Consider the following 20,096-nt stretch of genomic DNA (forward strand, 5'->3'; position numbering starts at 1 on the left):
TAGGTGTGCTGTCTGTTTTCTTTTTCCCTTGCCCTAGGATAGTATCCAACATTTTTGTGTGTGTGATGTTCAGTAATGAAGCTTGCTGGTAATCTTAAGAATTTGCTAAAGCTTTTAGAGTAATAATTTTGAGCAGAATGAAGATTTTAACTATTATTTTTTTCCTCTTAGCTGATACACCTCCTCCTGCCTATATGCCACCTGATGATCAGATGGGTCAAGATAATTCCCAGCCTATGGATACAAGCAATAATATGATTCCTCAGATTATGCCCAGTATATCCAGCAGAGGTAAGAGAAGTACTCACTTCATTTATTTTGTGGTAGTAGTTGTTTTTAACTTATTGGCTACTTTTTTAAAAACAGCTTTATTGAGGTATAATTTATGTGCTTAAAATTTTTCTGTTTTAAGTGTATGATTCAAAGATTTTGGTAAATACACAAAGCTTTGCACCACAGTCTAGGTTTAGAACATTTCCATAACTCTTTAAAAAGGTTTCTCTGTGTATTTGCAGTCTATCCTCCTATCCTCAGCTCCATATACCCTCTAATCTGTTTTCTGTACCTGTAGATTTTATCTTTTCGGAACATTTTATATAATTGGAATCATGTAATAATGTAGTCTTCTTTCACTTAGCATGTTTTTAAGATTCATCCATGTTGTAGCATGTATCAATAGTTTGTTCCTTTTTATTGCTGAACCGTACTCCTTTATATGAATATATCCCATTTATTCACCAGTCAGTGGGCATTTGAATTGTTTCCATATTTTGATTATTATAAACATTTGCGGCCGGGCACAGTGGCTCACACCTGTAATCCTAGCACTTTGGGAGGCCGAGGCGGGTGGATCACTTGAGGTCCGGAGTTCAAAACCAGCCTGGCCAATATGGTGAAACCCTGTCTCTACTAAAAATACAATAAAGATAAAAAATTAGCTGGGCTTGGTGGCAGATGCCTGTAATCCCAGCTATTCGGGAGGCTGAGACAGGAGGATCACTTGAACCCAGGAGACTGAGGTTGCAGTGAGCTGAGATAATGCCACTGCACTCCAGTCTGAGCCACAGAGCGAGGCTCTATCTCAAAAAAACAAACAAAATTGCATGTAAGTCTTTTTGTGGACGTTGTTTTATTTCTTTGGATAGATATCTGGGAGTGCAATTGCTGAATAACATGGTAAGTTTAACTACTTAAGAAAACTATAAAACTTCTCTGAAGTGGCAGTACCGTTTTATATTCTCACCAGCAAAGTATGAGGGTTCTATTTTCTCTACATCCTCCTAACACCTGTTATTGTCTGACTTTTTAATTATAGCCATTCTAGTGGGTGTCAAGTGCTTATTGTGGTTTTAATTTGCATTTCTTTAATGAATAATGATGAGCATTTTTTTAAATGTACTTGTTGGCCATTTATGTATCTTCTTTGATGTGTCTATTTTAAATCTTTTGCCCATTAGGTTGTCTTATTGAGTTGTAAGAATTTTTTATATATTCTGGATATGAATCCTTTATCAGATATATGATTTGCAAATATTTTCTCTCAGTCTGTAGATTTCTTTTCATTTTCTTAATGATGTCTTTTTGATGTGTAATAGCTTTAAATTTTGATGAAATCCATTTTGTCAGGTTTTTCATTTCTAGATTATGCTTTTGGTGTTGGATTCAAGAAATTTTTGTTTATCCCAAGGTCATGAAAATATTATTTTATGTTTTATTTTAGAAGTTCTATAGTTTTAGCTCTTACATTAGGTCAGTGGTTCCTTTTGAGTTAAGTTTGTGTGTGGTATATGGTAAATGTCGACATTAAGTTTTTTGCATATAGAAATCTAGTTGGCTTTACCATTTGTTGAAAAGAGTATCATTTCTTTGTTGAATTAACATCTTTGTCAGAAATCAATTGACTGTAAATGCCAGGGTTTATTTCAGGACTCTGTTTACTTACGTATCTAGACCTCATAGTCTTGATTACTAAAACTTTCCTATAAAGGTTTTTCCCCCTAGTTTTTGTTGTTTTGTTTTGTTTTTAATTTTTAAATTATTTATTTATTTTAGAGGCAGAGTCTTGCTCTGTCATGTCCAGACTGGAGTGCAGTGGCATGATCATAGCTCACTGCAGCCTCAAACTCCAGGGCTCAAGTGCTCCTCTGCGTTAGCATCCTGAGTAGCTGGGACTACAGGCATGCATCACCATGCTTGGCCAATCTTTTTGTTGTTGAGATGGAGTCTTACTGTGTTTTTTTTTTGTTTTTTTTTTTAATTATGGTAAACTATACATAACATAGAGTTTGCCATCTTAACTATTTTTAAGTGTACAGTTCAGTGTCATTAAATCCATTTATAATGTTGTGTGACCATCACCACTATCCATTTCTATAGCTCTTTTCACCTTGTAAAATTGAAACTATACCCGTTAAATAAAAATTTCCTATTCTCCCTTTCCACCAGCCCTTCCCAACCACCACTCTACTTTCTAATACCTATGATTTTAACCACCCTTAAGTAAGCACTTCATATGAATGGAATCATACAATGTTTGTTTATTTTTTGTGACTAACTTATTTTTCCTCAGGGCTCATCCATGTTGTAGCAATGTCAGAATTTCATCTCTTTTTAAGGCTGAGTAATATTCCATTGTATGTATATACCAAATTTTGTTTATTCATCCATGGCTAGACACTTGGATTGCTTTCACTTTTTGGCTATTGTGAATACTACTACTGTGGATATGTGCATACACATGTCTCTTCGATATCCTGCTTTCATTTCTTTTGAGTACATACCAGAAGTACAATTACTGGATTACATAGTAATTATATTTATAATTTTTTGAGGAACAGCCATACTGTTTTCCACAGTGAATGTACCATATTATATTCTCAGCAACAGTGCACACAGGTTCCATATTCACATCCTCACCAGCACTAGTTTTCTATTTTGTAGACATTGACCATTTTAATGCATATGAAGAGATATCTCATTGTGGGTTGTTCTGTATTTTTTTTTTTTGATAATTGACAAATGAAAATTTTATATCTTTATGATGTCATTGTGGCTTTAATGCCACTTTGAGACCTAAACCGTCTTAGTTTGTCACAAGTTTAGAAATACGTACTGCTATTTTATACGTTTCTTAAAACAATGTGTTTTTATGCGTTTTCTATGTTTGTGATAATACTGAATGTGTGTTGTACTGAGAGCTCTGTATTCCTAGGAGCAGTTAAATTTCCAGACCCCTTATGGTTTTGTTAATGTTTATATAATATCTAGAATTTATCAAGAAATCTCATTATGTTAATTTGCCTATAATTCATAAAAATCTACCTTCATTTATGATAAAATAGAACATGAATTTCTGGATTTGAATTCCTGTTTCTCTACTTATTTGCTTTGCAATATAGGTAGTTTTCAAGTCTCTAAGCCTGAGGTTCCTCATTTATAAAATAAATAGGGATGATACACTGGAATTATTAATATGTTGATTAAATGAGATAATACATGTAATGATCTTGGCACACAACATTAGGCCATACATAATAAATAGTATGATTATTCTCCTTTTGAAAATATGGACTGTATTTACTCCACTTTATTCTCCTTTTGAAAATATGGACTGTATTTACTCCACTTAATCTTTTCCTTTTCTTTTCTCCTGATTTTCCAGAGATCATAGTGCCATTTGGTAGTGTTATATGTTAGATGTCCATTGGAATGTAATTTGTGTCAGCCAAACAGCTGAGCCCCTTTAGAGGAACTTGATACTCACATTTTCTCACTCTTGTAGATATCTTTTTTCACTAGAATTTCTTCTCATTTCAGTCAGATTATGTGTATTTCCTCCTTTCTTTTTGACAAGTGACAAAAAGAAAGTCAAAGTTAAATGGCAATGCCTGGAACCACCTGTTAGCAACAATATGTCTTCTGCCTGAGCAGAGGCAGTGCTTTTCTGGTTCTTCTTTTCCTTTTAACCAAAACTGCCTTTTTAGTTTTGTCTAGCATTTTTTTTTTTTCTGTAACCTTCTGCTCGTTCTTAGCTCTAGTCTTCCTGATGCTAGTCTTATAACTTCCTGTGACTCATTTGTACCTTTCTTTGGTTATGGGCCTCTACATGTATAAATTTTAAAATCTGAGCTCTTAAGACTTCTCTGTATGGGTTTACATTGGTTTATTTTCCTCTCTTCCTTCTCATCTGCATCCTTTGCCATTGAATACTCAGAATTGATTTATTTTCTTCTCATCTGAATTCTTTGTCATATAAAACTCAGAATTGAGTTTTAAAAGTTAAACTATTCTATTAAAAAAAAAGTTGGCTGGGCACAGTGGCTCACTCACTCCTGTAATCCCAGCACTTTGGGAGGCCAAGGCAAGCAGATCACCTGAGGCTCAGGAGTTCAAGACCATCCTGACCAACATAGTGAAATCCCATCTCTACTAAAATACAAAAATTAGCCAGGCGTGCTGGTGGGTGCTTGTAATCCCACCTGCTCGGGAGGCTGAGGCTGGAGAATCACTTGAACCCGGGAGGTAGAGGTTGCAGACAGTCGAGATTGTGCCACTGCATTCAATCATGGGTGACAGAGCGAAATTCCATCTCAAAAAAAAAAAAAAAGTTAACCAATTATTTTAAATTTTGTACATAGACCATGTGATTACTCTTACGTTTTCCTTGGTGTTATTTTATTCCTGCCCCTTTTTTTTTGAGACGGAATCTCGCTCTGCCATCCAGCATTGAATGCGGTGGCACAATCTCGGCTCACAATTCTCCTGCCTCAGCCTCCGAATAGCTGGGATTATCATATGCACGTGCCACCACACCTGGCTAATTTTTGTATTTTTAATAGAGACGGGGTTTCACCATGTTGGCCAAGTTGGTCTTGAACTCCTGACCTCAGATGATCTGCCCACCTTGGCCTCCCAAAGTGCTGGGATTACAGATGTGAGCCACTGCACCCAGCCATATTCCTCCTTTTTTGAAAGAGAATTGAGGGTCCGTGATTTCTTTGCTTGATTTCAGCTCCAGGAAAGGTGCTGGGATGTAGAGCTTCCACGTGTCTCTTCTATGCTTTGTGTCAATTGAGATACTGACTTTTATGTTAATGAGTTTGGCCAGTATTTTATATTGTTTTTAAACCTTTTTCTGTAGGCAATTCTGGCATGTAAAATTTAAACGTATACCTCTATTTCCCCAAAGATAATGTTCATTTAGTTGTTTTTTTTTTTTCTTTCTTTCTTTCTTTATAAATAGACTTTATTTTTTAGTTTAGTTTTTGGTTCACAGCAAAATTAAGTGGAAGGTACAGAAAATTCTTACATACTCTCTTCTCTCACACAGGCAGAGCCTCCTCCATTATCAGCATCCCTCACCAGAGTGGTACATTTGTTATAGTCAGTAAGCTTCCATTGACACATGATTATTATCCAGTGGGGTTCGTTCTTGGTTTTTGTACATTCTGTGGGTTTTTAACACATGTATCCACCCTTATGCTATCATACAGAATTATTTTTTACCTCTTAAAAATTATCTATGCTCTGCCTGTTCACCTCTCCTTCCCCACAACCCCTTGCAACCACTGATCTTTTTACTGTCTCTATAGTTTTGCCTTTTGCAGAATGTTGTAGTTGGAATCATACAGTATGTAGCCTTTTCATACTGGCTTCTTTCACTTAGTGATATGCATTTAAGTTTCTCCATGTCTTTTTATGGCTTGATAGCTCATTTCTTTTTAGCACCTCCATTAGGGTTCTCTAGAGGGACAGAACTAATAGGATATATGTAATATATATGAAAGGGAGTTTGTTAAGGAGAATTGACTCATATGATCACAAGGTAAAGTCCCACGATAGGCCATCTGCAAGTTGAGGAACAAGGAGTCCAGGGGTGGATCAGTCTGAGCCAAAAACCTCAAAAGTAGGGAAGCCGACAGTGCAGCCTTCAGTCTGTGGCCAAAGGCCCAAGAGCCCCTGGCAAGCCATTGGTATAAGTCCAAGAGTCCAGAAGCTGAAGAATTTGGAGTCTGATGTTTGAGAACAAGAAGCATCCAGCACAGGAGAAAGATGAAGGCTGGAAGACTCAACAAGTCTGCTCTTCCATCTTCTACCTGCCTGCTTTATTCTAGCCACTCTGGCGGCTGCTTAGATGGTGCCTGCCCAAATTGAGGGTGGGCCTGCCTCTCCCAGTCCACTGACTCAAATGTTAATCTCCTTTGGCAACAGCCCCACAGACACACCCAAGAAACAGTACTTTGCATCCTTCAATCCAATCAGTTTGACACTCAATACTAACCATCACAGCACCAAATACTATTTCATTGTCTTGGTTGTACCACAGTTTGTTTATCCGTTCACCTACTGAAGAACCTTTTGGTTGCTTCTGAGTTTGAGCAATTATGAGTAAAGCTGGTATAAACATTCATGTGCAGATTTTTTATGTGGATGTAGTTTTTATCTCATTTGAATAACAAGAAGCACAACTGCTAGATTTTATGGTAAGAGTATGTTTAGGTTTGTAAGAAACTGCCAAAGTGCCTTCTAAAGTGGCTGTATCATTTTGCATTCCCAACTATGAATGAGAATTCCTGATGCTCCTCATCCTTACCAACATTTAATGTTGTCATTGTTTTGGATTTTGGCCATTCTAATAGGTACGTAGTAGCATCTCATTGTTGTTTTAATTTGCAATTCCTTAATGACACAACATGTTGAACATGCTTACTTGACCAATCTGTAAGTCTGTGGTGGGTTCCCTGTTCACATCTTTTGCCATACTTTAATCAGATTGTTTTTGAGTTCTTTGTGTATTTTGAATTATAGTCCTTTATTGGATAGATCTTTTGCAGATTTTTTTTTTCGCTGGTCTCCTCATTCTCTAGACAGTATCTTTCTCGAGCAAAAGTTTTAAATTTTAATGAAGGCCAGCTTATCAATTCTTTCATGGATTGTACCTAAAAAAGGCATCATCATATCGAAAGTCATCTAGATTTTCTCCTATATTATTTTCTAGGAGTTTTATAGTTTTGCATTTTACATTTAGGTCTGTAATCCATCTTGGGTCAGTTTTGTGAAGAGTGTAAGGTACAGTCTAGGTTTACTTTTTTGATGTAGCTGTCCAGTTGTTTCCTGTATCATTTTTTGAAAAGATTATTTTTTTCTTCCATTGCCTTTGCTCCTTTGTCAAAGACCAGTTGACTGTATTTATTTGGGTCTGTTTCTAAACTCTGTTCTGCTCCTTTGATCTGTTTGTCTGTCCTTTTATTTCATCACGATCTTGATTACTGTATCTTTATAGTAAGTCTTAAAGTCAAGTAGTGTCAGTCTTCCGACTTTGTTCTTCTCCTTTCATATCGTGTTGGCTATTTTGAGGCTTTTACCTCTGCATATAAACTAAGAATCATTTTGTCTATACCCAAAAAATAGCTTGCAGGGATTTTGATTGGTATTATTACTCTATAGATTAAGCTGGGAAACACTGCCATCTTGACAATATTGAGTCTTATTCTTGAATGTGCAGTATTTCCGCATTTATTTAGTTTTTCTTTGATCTCTTTTATCAGAGTTTTGTAGTCTTCCTCATAGAGCATGTTCCTACTTTTTTGTATTTATGCCTAAGTATTTAATTTTGGGGGATGCTAATGTAAATTATAATTATTTTTGTTATTTTAAATTTCATTTGTTTATTGTTGGTGTATAGGAGAGCAATCAACTTTTGCATATTAACCTTGTTTGTGTCCTGCAGCCTTGCTATAATGCTTACTAGTTCCAGGAATTTTTTTGGTCAGTTATTTCTTATTTTTACATAGACAATCATGTTTTTTGCAAACAAAGACAATTTCCTCCTTTCCTATCTGTGTACCTTTTATTTCTTTATGGCATTAGCAAGGACTTCCAGTATGATGTTGAAAAGGGGGAGAGGAGGCATCTTTGCTTTGTTTTTGATCTTAGCAGAAAACCTTCTAGTTTCTTACCATTAAGTATGACGTTAGCTGTAGATGTTCTGTATCAAGCTGAGGAAGTTCCCCTCTATTCCTAATTTGCTGAATCTCACTTAGTTTTGTAGTTTAACTTTTTGTTTAAAATAATTTTACAGATACTGATTAGAGTTAAATCAGGTCTCTGAAAAAGAACTTTTTGTCTCAAATTTAAACCCGAATTAGTTTATGTTAGAAAAACAATTAAAAATATGTTGTTGCTGCTATGTTCTGAATTGTGTCCTCCCAAAATTCATGTATTGAACCAAGGCCTGGGCACCCCCTCACTCTACCCAGAGGGTTGGGAGGGTAGAACATCAAACCAAAGAGGTTTATTCTCCAGCCTTAAGGCCTAATGGAATTTGCTTTGCTAGATTTTCACCTTTCTTGACCCATTATCACTCCCTTCTTTTCTGTTTTTCCATTTTGGAGTGGGAACGTCTATCCTGTACCTGTCCCATCATTATAGTATTGAAGCACATAACTTACCTGGTTTCATAGGTTTACAGCTGGAAAGGAATTTTGCCTCAAGTCTCAGCCATATCTTATGTAGATGATATTTAGATGATACTGGGCTTACATTAGAGTTGATGCAGAAACGAGTTAAGATTTCAGGGGCTGTTGGGATAGAATATATGTGTGTATTTTGCATGTGAGAAGGATGTAAATTTTGGGTTGCTGGGGTGGAATGCTAATGGACCATGTTGAATCTCCCTAAAATTCATATGTTGAAGTCCTAACTCCCAGTGTGATGGTATTTGAAGATGGAAATAATTAGGCTTGAGAGTGGGATTGTCATAATGAGGTTAGTTTCCTTATAAGAAGAGGAAAAGAAACAGATCTTTCTCTAAGAGCATGCACTGAGGAGGGGCCATATGAGCACACAGTGAGAAGGCAGCTGTCTGCAAGCCAGGAAGCAGGTCCTCTCTAGTTACCAAATCTTCTGGCACCTTGATCTTGGACTTCCCAGCCCCCATACCTGTGAGAAATAAATTTGTTGTTTAAGCCACTCAGCCTTACGGTATTTTATAGCCCGAGCAAGCTAAGACTATTGCCAATCCTGGTATTTCTATAATTTTTTAAATTGTCATATTCAAGCCGATTTCTAGTGCCTGTTTTTGGGTATAGATTCACAGCTAGGAAGGACAGTGAGACTTGTGAAATATCTGAAAATTTTCTTTTTCATGTAATACTTGTGTTGGGTTAAAAGATAAACACATGGACAATCTAAGTTTCTGATATTTATTAAACTTTTTCTCTGTCTGGTTTGTTCACAGATGTTCAGCCTGTTGCCTATGAAGAACCTAAACATTGGTGTTCAATAGTCTACTATGAATTAAACAATCGTGTTGGAGAAGCTTTTCATGCATCTTCTACTAGTGTGTTAGTAGATGGATTCACAGATCCTTCAAATAACAAAAGTAGATTCTGCTTGGGTTTGTTGTCAAACGTTAATCGTAATTCGACAATTGAAAACACTAGGCGACATATTGGAAAAGGTAATCTTGTCATTTTCCTACATTTAATCAAATTCAATCATTTGTTGTACTTGCCATGAACCACGCGTTGTGAAAGGTGCTAGAAACATACAAAGAAGTTTAACATATGGCCTCTGCGTTAAGTTGCCAATATTGAAGAATGTGTTAATCAAATAAAGACATGATCTTCCCTCATTTTTTTATCCTGCTTAGTTTTTCTTCCCAGTGCTAAGTTTCTGAAATCATACTACCACTTTGTTTTTTGAGTGTTACCCTGACTGGAACATAAGCTGTACAGGAACTTGCCTTGTTCACAACAGTATCTCCAGTAGCTAGAAGAGTGCCTCAGTATAAATACACGACACATATTTGTGGAATATTGTGTATGAACGCTGGTGAAGGATTAGAATTTTATAATTAAGATATTTGTGGAGTATTTTGGGTTGAGATGACTTGTAAGGGTTACCATGATGTGAGAGGAGTGGAATTAGAAATGGGAAATCTAGTGTGAATGATGTTCCAGTAGCTTCACCACCACTGCTCCCATCTTTTAAATTTAGGCAATAAAATTTTATTAATAATTTGTCCTGCAAGATAGTTGCCACAACAAACTGGGCCCTTTTCATACTGCAATAAAATGTCAAAATCTCATGCATCAAGTGATCAGGAAGGAAACCCATCCCAGGTAGAGTGTATTGCCTATTTCTTGAGACGTTTTGTTTTTACCCCTTGCTGCGTTTTGCTTCTTTAACTTGAGGGAATCTTGGTCCAAAATAGGAACAAAAGGTAAACAAATATCATTGTGTAGGATTTCTTATAGAAGTGATTTTTAAAAATGCTATGGCCAAAAATAAGTTGAGAAACAAAGTTCTCATTGTCTTTTGAGCTTACTGCCAACTTGCCTTAGTTTTTTTCAGCGAAGCGCCTCACTTCTAGGCATTTATTTTATTTTTTTCCTTCCATCACAGTAGAAGTAATTTAAGGGAAATCTATTTTGTGAATTTTGAAATTCTAGAATCAGTTTTTTCTTTTTCCCCAGCATATAGTTCTAGGACCTTTTCTTTCATGGGTTAGTTTTGAGGTGGTGGAGGGATATGTTGGGAAAATACTAGGTGACTAGCTTTAGTTATATAATTTGAATATTTCATGTTAAAACTATTTCCACATATTTATGTATTTTTAAAATTCTTTTTTTTTGCCCTCACATCTTGCAAAGGAATATATATATTTTTAAATATACATTTTAAGTAAGATAAATCTGCCATTTCAAAGCTCTTCTTGTGACCTGAAATTATATATGTAACTTTGGGTTTTTTTTAGTATTGCTGTCCTCTTTGTTAGCACAAAGAGTGCAAAAGTCTGTCAAATGACTATTTACGATAGTTGATAGCACTGAGCATTTGTTTGAAAGGACTCATCAAAAGAAGGTTTGGGTTTTTTAGTCCTCTCTTTCTCTTATAGAGATGATAAATAATTGTTGGAAAAGGAAAAAGAGAACAACCTAAAAATGGATAACTTAATGTGCTGCCCATTTGAGGCTTCACTCTTGTAGATGCTGGCAGACGTTAACCTCTTGATTATCTTTGGCAGCAGAAGGCCATCTAGTGGTAACTTCTGTCTAAAGACTGTTGGAAGTTTGCTGTGGATTAATGGGTACTTCGTTGCTCCATACAGTCTATTTGGTTTCATTATACTGATTCTTTAACCTGACTCTTGTGATGCTTGTCTTTTTAAGGTGTTCATCTGTACTATGTTGGTGGGGAGGTGTATGCGGAATGCCTCAGTGACAGCAGCATATTTGTACAGAGTAGGAACTGCAACTTTCATCATGGCTTTCATCCCACCACTGTCTGTAAGATTCCCAGCAGCTGCAGCCTCAAAATTTTTAACAATCAGGAGTTTGCTCAGCTTCTGGCTCAGTCTGTCAACCATGGGTTTGAGGCAGTATATGAGCTCACCAAAATGTGTACCATTCGGATGAGTTTTGTCAAGGTGAGTGAGTTGTGACCTCTAACGTAATTTGAGTCACTATAAATATGTATATTATGACTTTAGGTTATAATTTAAAAAAATTATTTGTTAAATGAAAGTTGACGGCCGGGTGCTGTGGCTCAAGCCTGTAATTCCAGCACTTTGGGAGGCCGAGACGGGCGGATCACAATGTCAGGAGATCGAGACCATCCTGGCTAACACTGTGAAACCCCGTCTCTACTAAAAAATACAAAAAACTAGTCGGGAGAGGAGGCGGCGCCTGTAGTCCCAGCTACTCGGGAGGCTGAGGCAGGAGAATGGCGTGAACCCGGGAGGCGGAGCTTGCAGTGAGCTGAGATCCGACCACTGCACTCCAGCCTGGGTGAGAGTGAGACTCCGTCTCAAAAAAAAAAAAGAAAGTTGATAATTGCTTTTGACCTGATTTAACAGGATTTTAAATAAAATTATTGAATTTGTCGTTTTAACTACATAATCTAAGATTTCATTTTGTAATCTAGACGTTATAAAATGCATGATTGATACTGATTTTGATATTGAATGGGGCTGAGATTAAAAGGAATTTTGGTTAAAAGACTAAATTTCTGGAAAGCATTTGTATTAGTCCATTTTCATGCTGCTAATAGACATATCCAAGACTGGGTAATTTATAAAGAAAAAGAGGTTTAATGAACTCACAGTTCCACGTGGCTGGGGAAGCCTCACAATCATGGCAGAAGGCAAAGGAGCAAAGTCATGTCTTACATGGCGGCAGGCAAGAGAGAATGAGAGCCAAGTGAAAGGGGAAACCCCTTATAAAACTATCAGATCTTATGAGACTTTATTCACCACTATGAGAGCAGTATGGGAGAAACTGCCGCCATGATTCAGTTATCTCCCACTAGTTCCTTCTCACAACATGTAGGAATTATGGGAGCTACAATTTAAGATGAGATTTGGGTAAGGACACAGCCAAGCCGTATCAGCGTTTAATATTAAAATTGCTATTTGAGGCTCTTAGCTTCAACAGTTTTGATTATTATTATTAGATTTCATTAGGGTGACTTGGTGGAATTCTTTAGAATACTAAAATTATTTCATTTCTAGCTAAGTACTGTTAGTAAAAGTAATGGCAGAAGCCACAATTACTTTTCCACCAGCCTTAATATTAAGGATTTGCAAATTTCAAAGGAACTTTTCAAGTTTATCTATTCTCTTGACCTAATCGTATTGACATTGCAAAGATTTGTGCTTAAAATTTGAAAAGAATTTTAGTCATGTATTTAACCAATTTTTACTATATCTACATGGTTCTTAAGAATTTAGCACAAGAAGAGTACCTGTCACATGCTGTGCATGGATTTTTTTCTTTTTGGTATTCAGCCCCAGTCCAGTGTTTTCATGATACTTTGCTGTAGGTCTATTGTATACATCAGTTTACTGGTTACCCTGAAGACATTTCTCCCTTCTTGTACTGTAATGTGACTTTTCATATTTATTTTAATCTCTGTTCCCCAATCTTCTTCACTCCCCTGACCGCCCTCCCTCCCCCACCCAGTTTTCCTGGGCCAGGACTATCATAAGCAGTAAACCAGAGAGCTTGATAAATCCAGGAAAATAAAAGTGAAAAATTTGTATTTTAATTTTTATCTGGAGTTTTAGGCTAAAGGTTTCAGCTCAGTTCATCCCAGTAATTTCCCACCTTAAAGGATAATCACTATGTGATTGCCACATTAAATTATACATGCATGTATTTATCAATATGTACGATGTCTTATCTGATTTTCAGACAACTTTAAAATAAAAAATTTTTGGTTAAAAAAAATACCTGGGCCAGGTGCGATGGCTCACACCTGTAATCCCAGCACTTTGGGAGGCCAAGGCAGGTGGATCACCTGAGATCAGGAGTTCGAGACCAGCCTGGCTAACATGGTGAAACCCTGTCTCTACTGAAAAATACAAAAATTAGCCAGGCATGGTGGTGGGTGCCTGTAATTCCAGCTACTCGGGAGGCTGAGACAGGAGAATAGTTTGAACCTGGGAGGCAGAGGTTACAGTTAGCTGAGATTGCACCATTGTACTCCATCCTGGGCAATAAGAACGAAACTCCTTCTCAAAAAAAAAAAAGAAAGAAAGAAAGTCTGACATGGTCTTACATAAGGCTATTTATGAGTTTTATTTTTTATATATGATTCCTTTATTAACATTTAAGTGACATCGCTTTACATTTTTTAGTGGTTTCTCTGGGAATTACCACACAAGTATCTTTAACATACCCCAATCTACCTAGAGTTAATATTGTACTATTCTTAAAATGTAAAATATGAAAACCTTGCTGTTGAAGAGTTTTAATTACCTTGTTTTATTCTTTGTGCTATTCATAAATTTTACTCTGCACTTATCTTATAATACTGTTATAATTTTTCCTGTAAATAGTCATTAAGTCTTATAAAGAAATTAAGAGAAAATGGTATTTATAAATATTTGGAGGCAGATTCTTTGGGGCTATGTAAATACATTGTTTCTCCTTTATATTTTACCCACAATTTTTGCATTCTTCGATATATCTTGTTTACAGTAATTATTACTGTGGTGCCCTACTGGTGATTTTCTATTTTGCATTTATCCCATTTAGGGAGAATGTATCTCACTGCAGAAATATTTGTTTTAATTATGAGATACTGTACTGTGTTACGTTTTTAAGATAAAAAAAATTATGAAATATAACTGACTCCAAGGGTTTCTGTTAAGGGAATTATATATTATTTTAGAATTCATGTGTCTTTAAATAATGTAGCTGTTGTCTTGCTTTTAATTTCATGATGAATACTAAGACTGGTTTTGTGATCATTATTCTCTTTACGTAAATTCTACATATCTGTACCGTTAAAAACTATCTTTTTGTTATGGTAAAATTGGTTTAGAGTGGTTGACAATTTAAAGAGGGATTTGTGATGATATCTGTTCATTTTCATAGGGTTGGGGAGCAGAATATCACCGGCAGGATGTAACCAGCACCCCATGTTGGATTGAGATTCATCTTCATGGGCCTCTTCAGTGGCTGGATAAAGTCCTTACTCAGATGGGCTCCCCTCTGAACCCCATATCTTCTGTTTCATAATGCAGAAGTATTCTTTTCAATTATATTGTTAGTGGACTTGTTTTAATTTTAGAGAAACTTTGAGTACAGATACTGTGAGCTTACATGGAAAACAGATATTACAGCTTATTTTTTTTCTACATAATTGTGACCAATACATTTGTATTTTGTGATGAATCTACATTTGTTTGTATTCATGTTCATGTGATTAACTCTCAGAAGTGTTGTAAAAGATGCAGAGTAAGTATTATGCCCCAGTTCAGAAATTTGGCATTGATCTTAAACTGGAACATGCTTTTACTTTATTGCCCTAAAATTTTTTTATTTGTTAAATTTATTTGAAAATGTATCACACGATGAAAAGTTACAGTAGCTTATAAGAGGGTATATACAGTGAAGAGTAAGTTTTCCCTCCTACTCTTGATCTTCCAGAAGATGTACTTTTACCAGTTTCTTTGTCCCACCAACTTAAAATATAATTCATTGTTTTGCGAAAGTGTATGGTAGGGGCTTAAACAAAACTATAAACAGAGTTTTATTTGAAGGAACACTATGCACTGCTCTAACCAGTAGTGTTCGGTAAAAGCAAAATGATAGTTTTCTAGATGACATAAAATTTACATTTAATACAGATAAGTGTTCTTCAGTGTAATGTGACTTCATGCTATATATCTTTTGTAAAACATTTCCTTTTTTAAAAAAAATTATTGCAAATAACTGATCTCAAGTATATGTCATTTACTCAAAATCTGTCATAAGCATTACTTTATAGCTAGTGACAGTGCATGCACAGCCTTGTTCAACTATGTTTGCTGCTTTTGGACAATGTTGCAAGAACTCTATTTTTGACATGCATTAATCTTTTATTTTGCACTTTTATGGGTGACAGTTTTTAGCGTAACCTTTGATAAAATACACTCAAGTGACTTGGACTTAGATGCTTATCCTTACATCCTTGGTACCTTTTTTGTATTAAACACTGCAATTTATAGATTACATTTGTAGGAAGTTATGCTTTTTTCTGGTTTTTGTTTTACTTTCAACCTAGGTTATAAGACTGTATTCTGTAGCTCCAACTTAAGGTGCCTTTTTAATTCACTACAGTTTTATGGGTGTTAACAGTGCTGACAAATCATGTAGTTAATCCCATTGCTCTTACTTGCGTCAGCCTCCCTATGCAAGGACCTATGCACTGGAGCCGTAGGAGGCTCTTCAGTTGGGCCCCAAGGATGAGGCTACTGATCTGATACTAAACGAATCAGCAGTGGATGTAGGGATAGCTGATTTTAAAACACTCGACTGGGCGCAGTGGCTCATGCCTGTAATCCCAGCACTTGGGAGGCCGAGGCAGGCAGATCACAATGTCAGGAGTTCGAGACCAGCCTGGCCAATATGGTGAAACCCTGTCTCTACTAAAAATACAAAAATTAGCCAGGCTTGGTAGCACGTGCCTGTAGTCCCAGCTCTACTCAGGAGGCTGAGGCAGAAGACATTTGAACCTGGGAGGCGGAGGTTGTCGTGAGCCGAGATCACACCACTGTACTCCAGCCTGGGTGACAGAGCGAAACTCCATCTCAGAAAACAAAACAAAACAAAACAAAACATTCATTCATCAACGAATATAGACTCTTCTCTCATTTATCAATGATGCTCTTTTTCCATTTTTTAAGTACTTATGTGGAAGCTAGTCTCCCAAAACACAATCTTTAGAGAGAAAAGACATGAATATTCATTTAATCTATCATGTTTTTGGCTTTGGATAAAGGACTTTGAACCAGTTTTTTTCTCGGGAGCTGTCAAATGGACACTTAGTTATGACATGAAAATGAAGAAATTATTTTGGAAAAAAAAAATACCTAATTTACCTATTAGTGAAAGCTTTATTTTCTGGTGCCTTTTGAAAGTATATGGAGTCATGTCATTCTTCTGTTTAAAATGTTAGTTTGGTTTGACTTTCCACTTTGTCCTTTCTGCTCTTGTGAAGAAAAAAAAAAAGCATTTTCGAGGAAAGAATTATGCAATTTCTTTTGTTTTCTGTGTCATTATTTATTGCTTTTTCAATGTGCAGCCAGTGGATGGTTTTAGTTCTTTCAGATGAACTGCCATTTGTGTTTCAGCTCACAGTTCTTTGCTGGGTAAAAGAAATACTTTCTGACAGTCACCTGAGCCTTAAATGTAAGTATTACATGACATGCATTCTGTTTCTTCCAGAGTTCTGTCGGCCACATGAGAGAGAATATTTGCTTACTTGATAGAACTTTGGCATTTTCATCATTCTTTTACTTACCAGGCTTGCGGCATGATCTCTGGAACAAATTTGTGGAAAAAAATTACTCCGATTGAATAACGGATGTATGTAATCAACTTCATTGGGCTGCAGTAAACTAGTGGAAATTAAAGAGTTATTTTATTGGTGTTTTCTACTGTGAGTTAATTAAAAATTGTTTTTATTTGGGGTCATTATGTCACAGTATTGAGTTGACAAGATCTTACATGATTGGCTTTTTCTTTGTTTTCTCTTAGGAGTTGTGTCTCATGAATCACAGTACTAAAGTTATTAACAATTAAGAGTTTGACAGAGAACTATAAGCCTGTTGTATCTCCTAAAAGTTGTCAACTCCACACCCTTGGACTTTAAATGAAAACTTTATTCAGTCCAGCTATTCTTACAGTCCCTAAGGATTTTCATTTATCTATGTATAGGAAATAAAATTTGCTAGTAAGATTTTTAAAAACTGGTTAGTGAAAGGAAAGTACCTCTGAAAGAAACCATTTTAGCAAATTATGGTTATACGTTTTAATCTACAGAATGTTTTATAGTAAAATTCTAGCACCACTAGAATAATCACATAGCATGTACAGTATATTTATGCTGGCTGAAAAGACAGAATCTGGGAATAATAAAATTGCAACCAGTTTGGTAATGCAAAAAGCAGAATAGAATGAAATCTCCCTAATGAATTAAAGCAACAAAAAGATGTTGATTGGCAAAAAAGCAAGATATAAGAGATGCAATTGCTTAACATCTCTACATAATATTTATGATCTGGTCAGTATTGGTCTGGTCAGTATTGCCTGGCTGACATGAAATGTAAACTAGTAGGCATGTTATTGATCTACTAAAATTAACCTTTTATTTTTTTAAGAGGAAATTTAAGGAAGACGTCAATCAAAATATCAAATGTGTGTGTCAGAATATAAATAATTTTTCACATTGTATTGTTGCTATATTAAAAAAAATAGAATTGGTTGGGTTTCTGAGGTGAAATCCAGAGTAAGAGTACTAGACTGTTCAACAAGCCACATCTAATAGCACAGCTAGAGGATGTAGCTATTTTATACCTTTCATAACAGTTGAGAGTAAGATATCCTTCAGGATGTAATCATTAAGTACTCATACCTGAAATCTGTTGTCAAGATTAGAACTGGGGTTCATGTTAAAAACCTTCCATATTACCTGAGGCTACCTGTGGGGAACAGTTCCTTCCCGTGTGGTAGTATTTTGTTGGAAGAGAAAGTTTATACGAAAAATGAAATTCTACCAACAGCAGAGAAACTCTAAAAAGTTTGATAGTACCTACCAAAGTGCTGTACTTCTGTGATAGAGAACATCTGATGTACCAATTTAGATCTATTTCTTTATACTTTTTCTAGTCATTTGCTTAATAGTACTTTGGATCATTATCACCTTTGCCACTTAAAATATATAAATACCCTTTTTACTTCATGAGGAAGGAAGAATTTTTTGATAATTACTGAGTTCAGCCTTTTGTGATGACTTATATTTTGGACCTGTATTTTAACTGTAAAGAATGTCAGATCCCTTCTTTGTCTTACTAGTTAAATCCTCACCTAATTCTCTTGGGTATAAATATAAATGTGTGTCATCGTTTTATTGTTCAGCTAGATGAGCAAGTGTCTTAGGGTAGTAGGTAGCCTGGTGGTTTTAGAAGTGTTTGGTGATTTTTATGGAGAGAGTTTTCCTAAGTGGTGGTTTATAGGTGGTATCAGATATTATTAGGGCAGCTTTTGGGGGACTGATCTCAGGTCCCCCAGAGCAGCAGCATTTTTCTCATTGATATAAGTAAGATTCTTAACTTTTCTTACCACACAAGATGCATGAATCGAATGTGAGAATTGAAGGCATTTCTTCTGCATAAACAAAGAATTCAACCTGCTGGAAAGAAACTTGGACAGTTCTTTGGAATTTGCTGAATTGCAGTTTAGTATGTCCTGATTACAGAGTGACAATATTTATCAAGCCTTTGTTATATTGGATTATCTTATCTCCTAAAATACAACTGTATTATAGTTGAAATGACAGCCCAAAATTGGATGGTTTACCAAAACCAATGAAAGGGATTTCACACATCAATTTTTATTTCTGTTTTGAAGAGCACATGCTATATAATAATTGCTAGTAGCAATTGTAGTAAAACAGGTGATAAGTTATTTTCTATGAAAAGATCCAATCCTAGAGCAGGATTCTTCGATCATTCATGGCAGAGTGAAAAAGGTTAGTATGGTTCTTGTCCAAATAACTCAGTTCTTAAAATTCTTAAAATGATCATAAACCATTATCCTTTAAAGGTTTATTTGAAGATGCTGTTAAAGTACATAATTTTGTGTACAGGTAGATTCCCTCCTCATTAATAGTGCCTTCTTAATTAATACAGACTGGTGTTAGCTATAACAAAACTCCAGTAAGGCCAAAGAATCCCAAGTTCTTTGTAAAAAAAAAAAAAAAAAAAAAACTTTTAGGGTCAGATTTTCCCTTTTAATATCATTGGAGATAATGTTGCGTTGGTTTATTCATAAAGTATTTTAACTATAGGAATTCTAGAAGATAATGGTTAGGGAAGTGTTTTTTTTTTTTTTTTTTTTTAAACATGGTTGACATAAGTTGTATTTTGAAATTCACTTATTTTAAAATCGAAGAGAATTGTAATCATGGGAATTTGATGTTTGTATCTACCTGCCCACATTTTCTTAAGATATTTCATATGCAGATAATGAAGACCAAGCTGATGGCTGCACTGTAGGTCTGCTGCTTTATTTGTATTTGTTTTGCTTCTGTTTATGTTGTAGAAGCTGAAATTCTAGCAACATGCTTCAATTCTGTTGATTTTGATACTTATAAAAATGTATTAGGTTTTACTATATTGTGCTTTTCAAAGCCATAACTCTTAAGAACTTTGTTTTTGCATATTGTTTGCTAATTCTTTATTTTAATAAACCTCAAAACTTGCTTAATGTGTCTTGTTTTGTTTTGTTTTGTTTTGTTTTGTTTTGTTCTGGAGTTGGCCTGCCTGCGTTTGAGTCATGGGCCTCATAGCTTAGACAAGTTGCTTAACCACTCTATGCCTCACTTGCCTGACCTGTAAAGGAAAAGTCTACTTCATAGGAAGGATTTGAGGGACGATTAATTGAAGTGTAATACAGTACAGTATTTAGAACAGTACTTAGAACATAATAACTCAAATCTTAAAATTATTACTATCTTTTACATTTCTACTAGTTCTTTAATTCAGAATAATTACTTCTGATGTTGCTTAACCTCAGTGTACCAACCTTTGATTATCCACTTTG

General features: G+C 35.5%; 1 protein-coding gene across 3 annotated transcripts in view; it reads left to right on the plus strand.

The window, feature by feature from the left end:
- SMAD5 (SMAD family member 5) overlaps positions 1-19,755 on the plus strand; it is a 49,437-nt gene extending 29,682 nt beyond the window's left edge. For all 3 annotated transcript variants that reach the window (XM_011935261.1, XM_011935259.1, XM_011935260.1), the window contains 4 exons: positions 172-291; positions 9,239-9,460; positions 11,175-11,431; positions 14,385-19,755. In XM_011935261.1, the coding sequence (XP_011790651.1) occupies positions 172-291; positions 9,239-9,460; positions 11,175-11,431; positions 14,385-14,528 (743 nt within the window). In that variant the 3' untranslated portion in view covers positions 14,529-19,755. The remainder of the gene's footprint in view (positions 1-171; positions 292-9,238; positions 9,461-11,174; positions 11,432-14,384) is intronic.
- Positions 19,756-20,096: the final 341 nt, after the last annotated feature.

This window comes from Colobus angolensis, unplaced genomic scaffold (assembly GCF_000951035.1).
Source record: "Colobus angolensis palliatus isolate OR3802 unplaced genomic scaffold, Cang.pa_1.0 Scaffold142, whole genome shotgun sequence".
NCBI lineage: Eukaryota > Metazoa > Chordata > Mammalia > Primates > Cercopithecidae > Colobus > Colobus angolensis.